We start from the raw sequence: 12690 nt of genomic DNA, 5'->3' as shown, positions 1-12690 counted from the left end.
GAAGTAGGAGAAGTAAGTGTCAGTACAGCAGGTGGGCCAGAAATGGTCGTAGAGTCAGTATCAGTACAAAAGGTGTATCAGAAATGGTAGTAAGAAGTCAGTGTCAGTACAGCAGGTGCACCAGACATGGTAGTAGGGAGTCAGTGTCACTACAACGGGTGAGTAAGACATGGTAGTAGGAAGTCAGTGTCAGTACAGTAGGTGTACCAGACATGGTAGTAGGGAGTCAGTGTCAGTACAACGAGTGGGGTAGACATGGTAGTAGGAAGTCAGTGTCAATACAGCAGGTGGGCCTAAAATGGTAGTAGGGAGTCAGTGTTAGTACAACAGGTGGGCCAGACATTGTAGTAGGAAGTCAGTATCAGAAGAAATTGTGTACCAGACATGGTAGCAGGGAGTCAGTGTCAGTACAACAGGTGGGCCAGACATGGTAGCGGAGATTCGGTATAAGTTAAATGGGTGTATCAGACATTGTAAAAGGAGGTCAGGTAGAGTACAGCAGGTGGGCCAGACATGGTAACAGTGTTCGTATCAATAAAATGGGTGTACCAGACATGGAAGTAGGAAGTCTGTGTCAGTACAACAGGTGGGCCATACATGGTAGCAGAGTCAGTATCAGTACAATGGGTGTGCCAGGAATTGTTGTAGGAAGTCAGTGTCAGTACAACGGGTGTGCTAGACATGGTAGTAGGGAGTCATTGTGAGTAAAACGGGTGTTCCAGACATCGTAGTAGGAAGTCAGTGTCGGTATAGCAGGTTTGGCAGGCATTGTAGTAGGGAGTCAGTGTCAGTAGAGTGGGCGTGCTAGACATGGTTGTAGGAGGTCAGTGTCAATACAGTAGGCGGGTTAGACATGGTCGCAGAGTCCGCATCAGTACAAAGGGTATACCAGACATGGTAGCAGACAGTCGGTATCCCATTAACGGGTGTACGAGGCATGGTGGAAGGAAGTCAGTGCCAGTACAGCAGGTGGGCCAGACATGGTAGCAGAGAGTCAGTGTCATTACAATGGGTGTGCCAGGCATGGTAGTCGTCAGTGTCAGTAGAATGGGTTCGCTACACATGGCACTAGGTAGCCAGTATCAGTACAATTGGTGTACCAGAAATGGCACTAGGAAGTAAGTGTCAGTACAACATGTGTTCCAGACATGGTGGCAGAAAGTCAATATCCGTACATAGGGTGTTCCAGATATGTTAGTAGGAAGTCAGTATCAGTAAAGCAGGTGTGCGAGACATGGTATCAGAGAGTAAGTATCGGTACAATGGGCGTGCCAGGCATGGTAGTAGGAAGTCAATGTCACTATAGCAGATGTGCAAGTCATGGTAGCAAGTGTCGGTATCAGCACAAAAGGTGTACCAGACATGGTTGTAAGGAGTCAGTGTCGGAACAGCAGGTGGGCCAGACATGGCAGCAGCCAGTCAGTATCAGTACAATTGGCGTGCCGGGCATGGTAGTTGGAAGTCAGTGTCATTACAAAAGGTGTACCAGACATGGAAGAAGGAAGTCAGTGTCAGTACAGCAGGTGGGCAAGACATGGTAGAGAAGAGTCAGTGACGGTACAGCAGGTGGACGGGACATGGTAGCAGAGAGTAAGTATCAGTACACTGGGTGTACAAGGCATGATATTAGGAAGTCGATGTCAGTATAGCAGGTAGGCCAGATATGATAACAGTATCAGTACAAATTGTGCACACTACATTGAAGAAGAGAGTCAGTGTCAGTACAGCAGTTGGGCCAGACATGGTAGCAGAGAATCAGTATCAATACCTTGGGTGTTCCAGGAATAGTAGTAGGAAGTCAGTGTCAGTACAGCAGGTGGACCAGACATGGTAGCAGAGTCAGTATCAGTACAGAACAAGGGCCAGACTAGGTAGCAGAAAGTCAGTTTCAGTACAATGGGTGTACCAGACATGGTAGTAGGAAGTCAGTGTCAGTACAGCAGGTGGGCCAGACATGTAAGCAGTGTGTCAGTATCAGTACAATGCGTGTGGCAGACATGGTTGTAGGAAGTCAGTATCAGTACAATAGGTGGCCCAGACATGGTAGTAGGAAGTCAGTTTCAGTTCAAAAGGTGTACCAGACATGGTAGCAGCGAGTCAGTATCTGTACAGCGGGTGTGCCTGACATGGTAGTAGGAAGTCATTGTCAGTACAGCAGGTGGGCCAGACATGGTAGAAGAGTCAGTATCAGTTCAAAGGGTGTACCAGAAAGGTACAAGAAAGTCAGTATCAGTACAAAGCGTGTCTCAGACATGGCAGCAGAAAGTCAGTATCAGTACAAAGAGTGTACCAGAAATGGTAGAAGGAAGTCAGTGTCAGTACAGCAAGTGGGCCAGACATGGAAGAGGAGAGTCAGTGTCAGTACAGCATGTGGACCAGACATGGTAGTAGAATGTAAGTATCAGTACAATGGGTGTACAAGACATGGTATTAGAAAGTCATTGTCATTACAGCAGGTGGACGGGATATGGTAGCAGAGTCATTATCAGTACAAAGGGGTTTCCATACATGGTAGAAGATAGTCAGTGTAAGTAAAGCAGGTGGGCCAGATATGGTAGCAAAGTATTATTATCAGTACCATGGGTGTGCCAGGCATGGTAGTAGGAAGTCAGTGTCAGTACAGCAGGTGGGCCAGACATGGTAGAAGAGTCAGTATCAGTACCGCACATGGGTAAGACTAGGCAGCAGAGAGTCAATTTCAGTATAGTATGCGTGCCAGGCATAGTAGTAGGAAGTCCGTTTCTGTACAGCACAAGGGCTAGACATGGTAGCAGAGGGTCAGCATTAGTACAATGCGTGTGCCAGGCATGGTTGTAGGATGTCAGTGTCAGTACAGCAGCTGCAGGTGTGCCAGAAATGGTAGTAGGAAGTCAGTTTCAGTACAACGGGTTTACCAGACATGGTGGTAGGAAGTCAGTATCAGTACAGAGGGTGTACCAGACATGGTAGCAAAGAGTCAGTATCAGTACAGCGTGTGTGCCTGATAAGGAAGTATGAAGTAAGTTTCAGTACAGCAGGTGGGCCAGACATGGTAGAAGAGTCAGTATCAGTATAAATGGTGTACCAAAAATGTAAGTAGGAAGTCAGTTTCAATACAAAGTGTGTTCTAGACATGGTAGTAGGACGTCAGTGTCAGTACAGCAGGTTGACCAGACATGGTAGCAGAGTCAGAATCAGTACAAAGGGTGTACCAGACAGGTAGAAGAAAGTCAGTATCAGTACAAAGGGTGTACCAGACATGCCAGCAGAAAGCCAGTATCAGTACAGCGGGTTAGTCTGACTTGGTTATAGGAAGTCAGTGTCAATTCAGTAGGTGGGCCAGACATGGTAGAATAGTCAGTATCAGTAAAGTGATTGTGCCAGGCATGGTAGTTGGAAGTCAGTGTCAGTTCAGCAGGTCGGCCAGACATGGTACCAGAGTCGGTATCAGTAAAAAGAGCGTGCCAGGCATGTTAGTATGTAGTCAGTGTCAGTGAAGCAGACATGGTAGTAGGCAGTCAGTGTATGTACAGCAGGTGGGCTAGACATGGTAACAGAGTCTGTGTCAGTATAACAGGTATGCCAGGCATGGTAGTAGGAAGTCAGTATCAGTACAATAGGTGTGCCAGAAATGGTAGTAGGTAGTCAGTGTATGTACAACAGGTGGGCTAGACATGGTAACAGAGTCTGTGTCAGTATAACAGGTGTGCCTGGCATGGTAGTAGGAAGTCAGTATCAGTACAACAGGTGTGCAAGACAGGGTAGTAGGAGGTCAGTGTAGATACAGCGGGTGTGCCTGACATGGCAGTGTGAAGTCAGTGTCAGTACAGCAGGTGTACCAGGCATGGTCGTATTGAGTAGGAAGTATGTATCAGTAAAACGGATATGTCAGACATTGTATCTGTACATTTGTGTATTGCTACTCATATCAGATCATTCTTGATCACGTAAATGACATGAACATCCAGGTTTAAATTTTCTTAGACAAATGTCAGCTGCATGTACCTTGCATTGTTTGTGCTTGGATGTTGCATGTATCATGAAACAGCTCTGGATGGAGAAATTCATTAATTCAATCAATGGGGGCACAACTCTTGATTCTTCGATTGCAAATCGGTAACCACCCTATATCCTAAACTTCATTTGTGGGGGTATAATAAAGACATATTCTATTGAATATATCAATCGTTTTACCTTCGACTTTATTTTCATAGTCGCTTTTTTTCTTCGACGAGATAGCTCCTTGAATATCTTGTATGGACTTTTTCAGTGTGTTTACATGTTCCGTTAAGTTTATTTTACTTTCTTCTGTACATGTGTTTGCATGTTCATTAAAGAGTCTTTTACTTTCTACTGTGCACGCATTTGCATGTTCTGTAATATTTGCTTTAAGTGTTTCAGCGTGCTCATCTAGTTTTGTCTTCAGTTGTTCCATGTATGATTCCATTTGTGCCTTGCGCTCCTTGGTAACGTTTTCAGCCTTTCCTAAAGTCTCGTGTGCATCTTTCAGCAGGTGACTCATTTCCGCCAATGAAATAGTGCTCTCATTTCGTAACTAGAAAAATAAATTGTGAAATTAAAGATACTTAGCTAATAACTTAATTCATAAAATGCTATATGCTGCTCCTGCTACTACTACTACTTCTACATCTACTACTAATACTACTTCTTCTTCTACTACTACTACTACTACTACTACTTCTTCTACTACTACTACTACTTCTACTACTACTACTACTAGTACTACTACTACTACTACTACTACTACTACTACTACTATTACTACTACTACTACTACTACTACTACCACTACCACTACTACTACTACTACTACTACTACTACTACTACTACTACTACTACTACTACTACTACTACTACTACTACTATTACTACAACTACAACAAAAGCTAGTGACAAGTCAGTAGTTTTTATTATTTTTTCTCTTTCTTGTTTGTTTAGACGCCACTTTTAAGAATTATGCGCATACAGTACAGAAAGCGTGTACTTGAACAAAAACACCCGTCAGCGGTGTGCACTTTTCCCGAAGGGTGTTTTTTCGCGGGGGTGGACACCCTATTGCCCCCGGTGTTAGATGGACACCCGTTAACACCGCGATTGCATGCTATCGTTACTAAGAACACTCGTGATCATCGCAAGGTTGTGCGTTCTTTAACCCTTTCCCACATCATGCACATAGATACGTACATGTATTATCCAGACTCTAGCTATTCCCCGATAACATACGTACTATTACGACTTTATCGATTTCCGAATTCTTACTACTTTTAAAGACTCTATCGATTGCCCCATAATGTCGTATAATCAGGACCTTATTTTCAAGATCAAAATCTTGCTTAAACTAACGATTAACGTACGTTCATGTAGGTTTCTCTGCTCTGGTTGATGCATTCTTGAGAAGATTCTGGGACTCAGAGACGGTTTATTTACCTTGGAATTTTCGAAAATAGCACATCTTCTTCATCAGCTGATCACTGGTTCACTGACGCCAAAGTCACATGACCAGGGAAGGGTCACGTGATACGAGGAGACTGTCATACACCCGGGGTTGCTCGAGTCCCTCGCCCCTTTAAGGTGATATCCGCCGCTGTCTGATCTTAATTGCTTCTTTCACTTTGGGTTTCCATAGATGTTTTTCGGAAGTAAGTACATTGGTATTGTTAGGGTTGATCTTGTGTCCAGTTTGTTTACAATGTTCATATATAGCGGAAGAAGTTCGTGTAAGGTGTTCTTTCAATCTTGTGTCAAATTGCCTCGCTGTTTCACCTACATAGTCATTTTCACAATCCTCACATTGGACATAATATATAACACCACATTTCTTCATTTTGTCTGTTTTGTCTCTAACTTTTGTGAGGTTCTGTTTGATGGAATTGAAGGGTTTATGGAAGATGTCGGCTCCATGTTTTCTGAATACTCTTGCCAATACTTCTGAAGTGCTCCTGATGTGAGATATGCCTGCCATAGGACTATTTTGTGTTCCTCATCTTTGTCTACTACTTTTTCTTTCTTTTTGGGTAGTCTAAATATCCAGTCCGGGTATCCGTTGGTTCTTAAAGCGGATTTCACATGTTTGTTTTCCTTTCTTTGGTCTTTTTCTTCTGTTACAGGGGTTTTTCCTCTATGGAAAATGACTATGTAGGTGAAACAGCGAGACAATTTGACACTAGATTGAAAGAACACCTTACACGAACTTCTTCCGCTATATATGAACATTGCAAACAAACTGGACACACGATCAACCCAAACAACACCAAAGTACTCACTTCCGAAGAACATTATATGGAAACGCAAAGTGAAAGAAGCAATTGAGATCAAACATCGGCGGCAATCACTTAACAGGAACGATGGACTCGAGCTACCCCGGATGTATGACAGTCTCCTCCTATCACGTGACGCTTCACCAGTCATGTGACTGTGACGTCAGTGAACCAGTGATCAGCTGATAAAGAAGATGTGATATCTTCGAAAATTCCAAGGTAAATAAACCGGCTCTGAGTCCAAAAATCTACTCAAGTAACGATTCAAGTGTTAAAAAATTTGCATAAACATATTCGGCCGCCATTTTTCTTAAATGTCGAGTGAACATCCAGTATGTTTCTATTTAAAGTTACGATGAAATTGATGTCCAATCGAGACAGGTGTATTACAATTGAATATGTATAAATACTGTTCCGGGATGTGTGCGCATCGGGCACTTCGTAATGTTTAAAATTAACGGCCTATCTACAAGCGTATTTAATTTCAGAAGCGTATTCCGAAAATTTATTTATAATATTCTGAAAAAATGGACGATTTATTAAATGATAATAAACACGTTTATACGACTAGAATATGTATGGAATTTAAATCAATTTAATTCTCACTATAGTCTTATTTCCATACGTGTTTATGAGTTCTCTTTGCGTTTTAGTTTACTAATTATAATAGTTTCTTTTTTTTAGCCATGTGTAATCTTGTTATGCTACGTGACCTACTTGCAATTTATTTACAAAAACACAGAGAATTTTCACGGTTGATGCAGTTCTTATCAAAATAATATTTATGACTATGATTAACGACTGTATACATTTTTGTTGTACTACATTTATTTGTAAGTCGGACACGGTCAACACCGCGAAATATAATGTCCGTTTTTGATGTTTCACGGTGTTCGTATTTCGACCAGCGGCCACCGTGACGGCTGACCCAAACACACATATCGGAGGTCGTTTTGGGGGCTGGCTACAGTGTGGTTAACACCGCGACGTGTGGCTTTTGTTCAAGTACACGCTTTCTGTACTGTACTTACAAGCTGTTCAATAAATATGCAGCAAAAAAATCAGAAAAAAGTTTGAACTTATCATTAGATACCCACATCAACATTACATTGCCAACTTTTTTGCAATATCGCGTTCGCTTTTTAAATACTGAGTTCACTTTATACAAACTCAAATTCATAACAAAAATATGTGTTACCAGATTCAACTTGCTGACCGCATCTTGTGCGCTACTGTCGTTTGCTAGTGTCTTGGAATCATTGAGCATTGTTTCTAGTGTATTAAAATAGTCGTTGAGGTCAGAGTCTGTTACTTCACACGATGGAGAATGTCGGACAGCTTTGCCAATGTCACGTGCCTGTAAAACGTGATTTCAAATGAGGAAACATATGCATAATATGTATATATGTATATGGAAGTACTATGGCATGTAAAGTGCACAAAAGAACAAGATATAATAGTCTGAAAATACTAAAAAGGCATATTTTGAAATAATTTAATCATGGAGCTATCGGTTTTTATACTATGCATATTATTTACATACACACAATGTTTGTTCTCTTTAAAAGCCATGCATGCTCTGTTAAATAGTTACCTTAGATAAAAGACACGGACTAACCGACATCGGTGCTATGCTAAATGACATCAGGTTATCAAAGTGTTTACAGTTCAACATTACACTAATGACACCGTTGAAATCTGTATCCCGAATAGACGTCACTCCAATATATCCATCTGGGGGCATAAAACATTTTCCAATTTGCCAGTGATTGCACGCCCATTGCTCAGCACAGGTGTTTTTCCACGAGGGTCCATTGAACCGATGATCGTTCTTAATATGGTCACGAACTTTCTCGCAAATGCTAAGTGGACAAGGTCGATACCGTTTGCTTGGTGTGTCATGCATGCATATATATGATTTCCTCCCGCTTTTCTTGCATACCCCTTGTGTGGGGCATGGTAATATATTAGCAGTCAAGCAGCTTGTACATGTTGTATTCGCCGACAGACCTAATGTTGACGTGATGTTTTGATATATTCCTGTCTGAAACTGTTTTACTTCTCTGTCAACGAACTCATGCAACCCATCCTTTGTAATGTTCAATGCCAGCCATGCCTTCAACCAGTTCGTCATTTCTTTGACGCCGAAAACATCCCCAAGTCTCGCCATTGTTCACGTCTTATTCTCCAAGCAATTCATACAAACAATGCTTGCAGACACGTTGAATTCCTAAAGGCCATTTTAATTTCAAGTTCCATATCATATATGAATCATTTCAAACCTGAAACATACGAAAAATAAAGAATAGTGACAGCATATTGCACTATATTTTATATAACACAGTGTACATATGGTATCGTTTGTTGTTTGAAAAAAAGAATCGTGCTTGTTATGTTTTTTGTGAAACTAGCTGGCTTAAATCGAGTCCATGTATATGAATTATTATAATATTCCTAACAATGAGGTTCCATGTCCTGACGGTTTGTCCCGCATAGTGATTAGAAATTTTAAGTCCTATATCAATATTGTAAGCATGAACTCTCGCGAACAGATCCAAAGGTAAAAGTACATTCAATGACGATGAGAATTCTGAAATATGTCGAAACATTTTGAATGAATCATCAAACATGTACGCGATGTGCATTGCATATAATTGATTTTTAACAACGTTTAACAAAAGTGCGTATTGTTTGGACACGTTTTATAAATTCATTGAAGAATCATAACAGATCCTAATTGTTCAAATTACTCTCGATTTTAAAAACGTTTAACAATACGTATATTGTCATTAACTGTTTTGTTTGCACGAATGTGCAGATGCATTTAATATGCAATATTGTCATTACTACTAAATAACATGTTAAGTAAAAGTATATTGCATAAAACTATTTTTTTAAATAAATAGTAAATTGTCATACACGTAAAACTTTGCAGTTTAATGTCTGTTTTCCGTATGTCGCTCTCCGCATTTTGCGCGAAAATCGATGCATGTAAGGTGCAGGTAAGTGCTATATCTGCATTAACGTTTTTACTGTAAATCCTTATGTCGTGGATTTAAAGAGCAATACGTATAATTTATCAATTATATATCCGTTTAAATGTGTGAAAAGGGCTTTCTTATCAACAATATCTATATACGAATGAACTTTCTTAACGAACAAAACTCATATAACCATTGAAATAAACGCTTTACAATGTAATCCACAATAGTAAATTACCGTCGACTTGTCTTTGAACATCAATGTTGAAATATGTAAATTTAATAAACAACATATTGTTTTGCAAACAAACAACATTAAACTGGACGTAGCAGCTTTAAACTATAGGATTGTTGTAATGTCATAGGTGGATATCCCTGCTCAGATATAATTCAGTATGCAGTTCACCTTAGACATAATGACTAGTACATGCCCTCCATATCAATATATACCACTCAGTATTCTATAGGATTGTTATAATGTCAGAAGGCGGATATCCCTGCTCAGATATAATTCAGTATGCAGTTCGCCTTAGACATAATGACTTGTACGTGCCCTCCATATCAATATATACTACTCAGTATTCTATAGGATTGTTGTAATGTCAGAAGGCGGATATCCCTGCTCAGATATAATTCAGTATGCAGTTCACCTTAGACATAATGACTAGTACATGCCCACCATATCAATATATACTATTCTGCAAATGCATTGTATTAAGGATTATTTTAACACTTCAGGTCAGGCCTTGGGAGACTTATAATATGTGCTTTGAATATTTTAATGACAGGCCCATGAAAACCCGGGATATGTAAACATTTAACATATCTCTGTGTATGAAAGATTTACTATTACTGTGCAAATTTCACAAGTCTTTTTAAATCAAGTTGGGTATGTGCATGCACTGTCTATTAAATGTGTTCAATGTATACAGTCTCTTATAATTCTACGAGGAATGGTTATGTGTGGTTTTATGTCCATTTGCCTATGTATAAAATGTTAACATGGATGAGATTTGAATAAATAAATACATAATTATATATTAACATAAACCATTACTTACTAATTAGAAGGCATGCCACAGCAGCCATTACAATGTACATGTTTTTTTATCTGATTTTGGGGAAAGAGCCTGGCCTTTTTTTAGTGGGAAAAAATCGCGCGAAACGCAAGATTTTGGGGATAATACGGAGTATTAAATAATCAATTTAACATATTTTACTGTTTTTAAAACAAATTCATGGCAACAGATAATTTGATTATTCAATATTCATCGTTTTTACATTGGATCAGGTTAACTAATATAATAAAAGGTTTTGAAAATATTTTTTTTTAGATTTCATTGTTTGGGGAAAAATAACGTTTAGGGGAAAGGCCCGATGTCTAGGCGAAAGGGTCGATATTCGACGGGTCTCAAAGAAGGAAAAAAAACATGATGTATCACATTTTATATTATCATAAGAATTAGAACTGGTGTTAATGTATTCAAACAAGTCTGCGTCAGTGTCAATATTGTGGCATATTTTCATATACTTCAATGAATAATACATAATATATAAATTTTCGGCAATGATATAACATATTTTTGTTTGGTTTGTACACAAGAAGTATTAAACTAGAATGAACTAGTTCTTTATATGTATAATACTGCACAGACATATAGATCTACCCTCAAGAGAATTCTAATTTCTAATTTTGCAATTCTAATTAAATGTTTGATGCTGTCTTAAATGTCTAACATTTATGATTGTTAAACATTAGACGTTTTTATATAAATTCAAATTTATAAAACAAGAAGAACTATTTTACTTTCTCACATTTTCCACTTTTTCAGTTAACGCCTCCCAAAGTTAAGGGGACAATATGGAGCGAAAAGTCAAGTCATAGCTCTTAGTCGTAATGTATGGTGGACGAACCAGTTATCAAACACTTAAGAACTTACCTTAAATTACATAAAAATTGAAACACTTAAAATGACAAAAACATTTTGTTTTAACAAATGACTAACAGTTCAATCTTTGAATACGTTATCTGTTAAGTTTTCCAGCCAATTTCCTTCAAGAATTCATACAATGATTCCCTGATTATTGTCACCTCTAGCAGACAAAACAAAATGGTGTTAGATGTTAACATGACCTATTACCGGACTCTTCATAAATACTACTCCGGTATATACAAAGTTACATGACTATCACATGACCCGGACACGGCGTAAAAATGTGCGTCTGCTGCAATCAATATTGCAAACGGAAATATGCTTTTTGGTGAGTAAATGTACGTTTTGATAAATGAATTCTAAAAGTAATAGCAAACAACACATAAAACCGAGTAAAAAACAATAAATGCATTCCTTTAACCTGTTTAGGCGCATTTGTTTCAAGCTAAGCAGGCAAGTAGGTCATGATTTTTATGTACAACCATTTGTTTATCGATGTGATGACGTCATGCACACTTTTACCCATGTGCATAAAGAAACGAAACAAAACGTCCGATTATAGGTGCTGTTCGATAACAGGTACTTAAACCATTTACAAAAGCAGTCTCATGTTCGGTCATACAGCTTTTTCGTTGGTCGTAGATATCAGCGTTTCAACTAAAATGAAAGAATGAATACAACGGCTGTTTTCTGAGTCTGTAATATTGGGTGTCGTTATATATAGGTTATGAGTCAAATAAATCAGGGATTCCAAAAAGAGCTACTTTTAGAATTATAATTTACACTAATTGTCTAAATTTAGAAACTGGTACGTCAGTCGTACTGTAACGTATTAATGTCTAGTAACTATTGTATATCGTAAATCCGCAATCAGGATGATATTAAAATGTACAGTTCGAGAAACGTCACGGCATTAAATATCACGTCAAATACGATGATTTTATGGTATAAAATACAAAACGTACCGTCGTTAAAATAGAGTATTGGAAATCGAAACTAGTCAATAAAATGCTAGTTCAAATGAACAAATTTATGCGAAGCAAATAATTAGCCACACAAAGATGCTATAATAAATGTACACGTATACTTTCATGTAAAAGTCCTTCCATAAAACTCAGATTCGCGCCGATACCGCTGAAAATATATCTGCAAAAATGGCGACTACCATTAACGGGTGGTCGCCATAACCACGTACAGCTCATAGTCCCGTGACTTCCGTTTTGGTACCCGTCTTTATGTCTTTGATGTCAACTACTTATATCCGCGTACAGATAAAACTAGTTCCGTCTATCAAATGCCTTACGTTGAAGGAATATATATTATATGTTTTGACCTTTTTTCACTAAGTAATATTCAGATAATAATAAAGCGAAAGTTGTATTAAATAGAGGATATTTGTTGGATCCGGTGGATTATCGATTTTAATTCACGAGTGTTCATAGAAAATATATATTTTTAAAAGACGTCATTATTATTTCGGTAAAAAGACATCTTTTCGACGTAAGACGTCATTATTT

The 12690-nt window shown here is 38.8% G+C and overlaps 2 protein-coding genes across 15 annotated transcripts in view; one reads left to right on the top strand and one right to left on the bottom strand.

Moving 5' to 3' along the window:
* The window catches only part of LOC127841134 (uncharacterized protein CXorf38 homolog), a 335137-nt gene that overhangs the window by 162831 nt on the left and 159616 nt on the right, over positions 1 to 12690 (bottom strand). For 2 of the 10 annotated variants that reach the window (XM_052369727.1, XM_052369724.1), the window contains exon 2: positions 7853 to 8540. The exons of 3 other annotated variants lie outside the window; for them this stretch is intronic. In XM_052369727.1, the coding sequence (XP_052225687.1) occupies positions 7853 to 8428 (576 nt within the window). In that variant the 5' untranslated portion in view covers positions 8429 to 8540. Of the gene's footprint in view, positions 1 to 7456; positions 7616 to 7852; positions 8541 to 12260; positions 12382 to 12690 lie in introns of those variants that run through there. 5 more of the 10 variants (XM_052369726.1, XM_052369720.1, XM_052369725.1 and 2 more) reach the window with 5 other exon arrangements.
* The window catches only part of LOC127841140 (zinc finger protein 600-like), a 188286-nt gene that overhangs the window by 110283 nt on the left and 65313 nt on the right, over positions 1 to 12690 (top strand). The window lies entirely within an intron of this gene.

Source organism: Dreissena polymorpha, chromosome 8 (genome assembly GCF_020536995.1).
Source record: "Dreissena polymorpha isolate Duluth1 chromosome 8, UMN_Dpol_1.0, whole genome shotgun sequence".
Taxonomy (NCBI): Eukaryota; Metazoa; Mollusca; class Bivalvia; order Myida; family Dreissenidae; genus Dreissena; species Dreissena polymorpha.
Note: the sequence above shows the minus strand (reverse complement) of the source record. Positions and strands in the feature narration are given on the sequence as shown.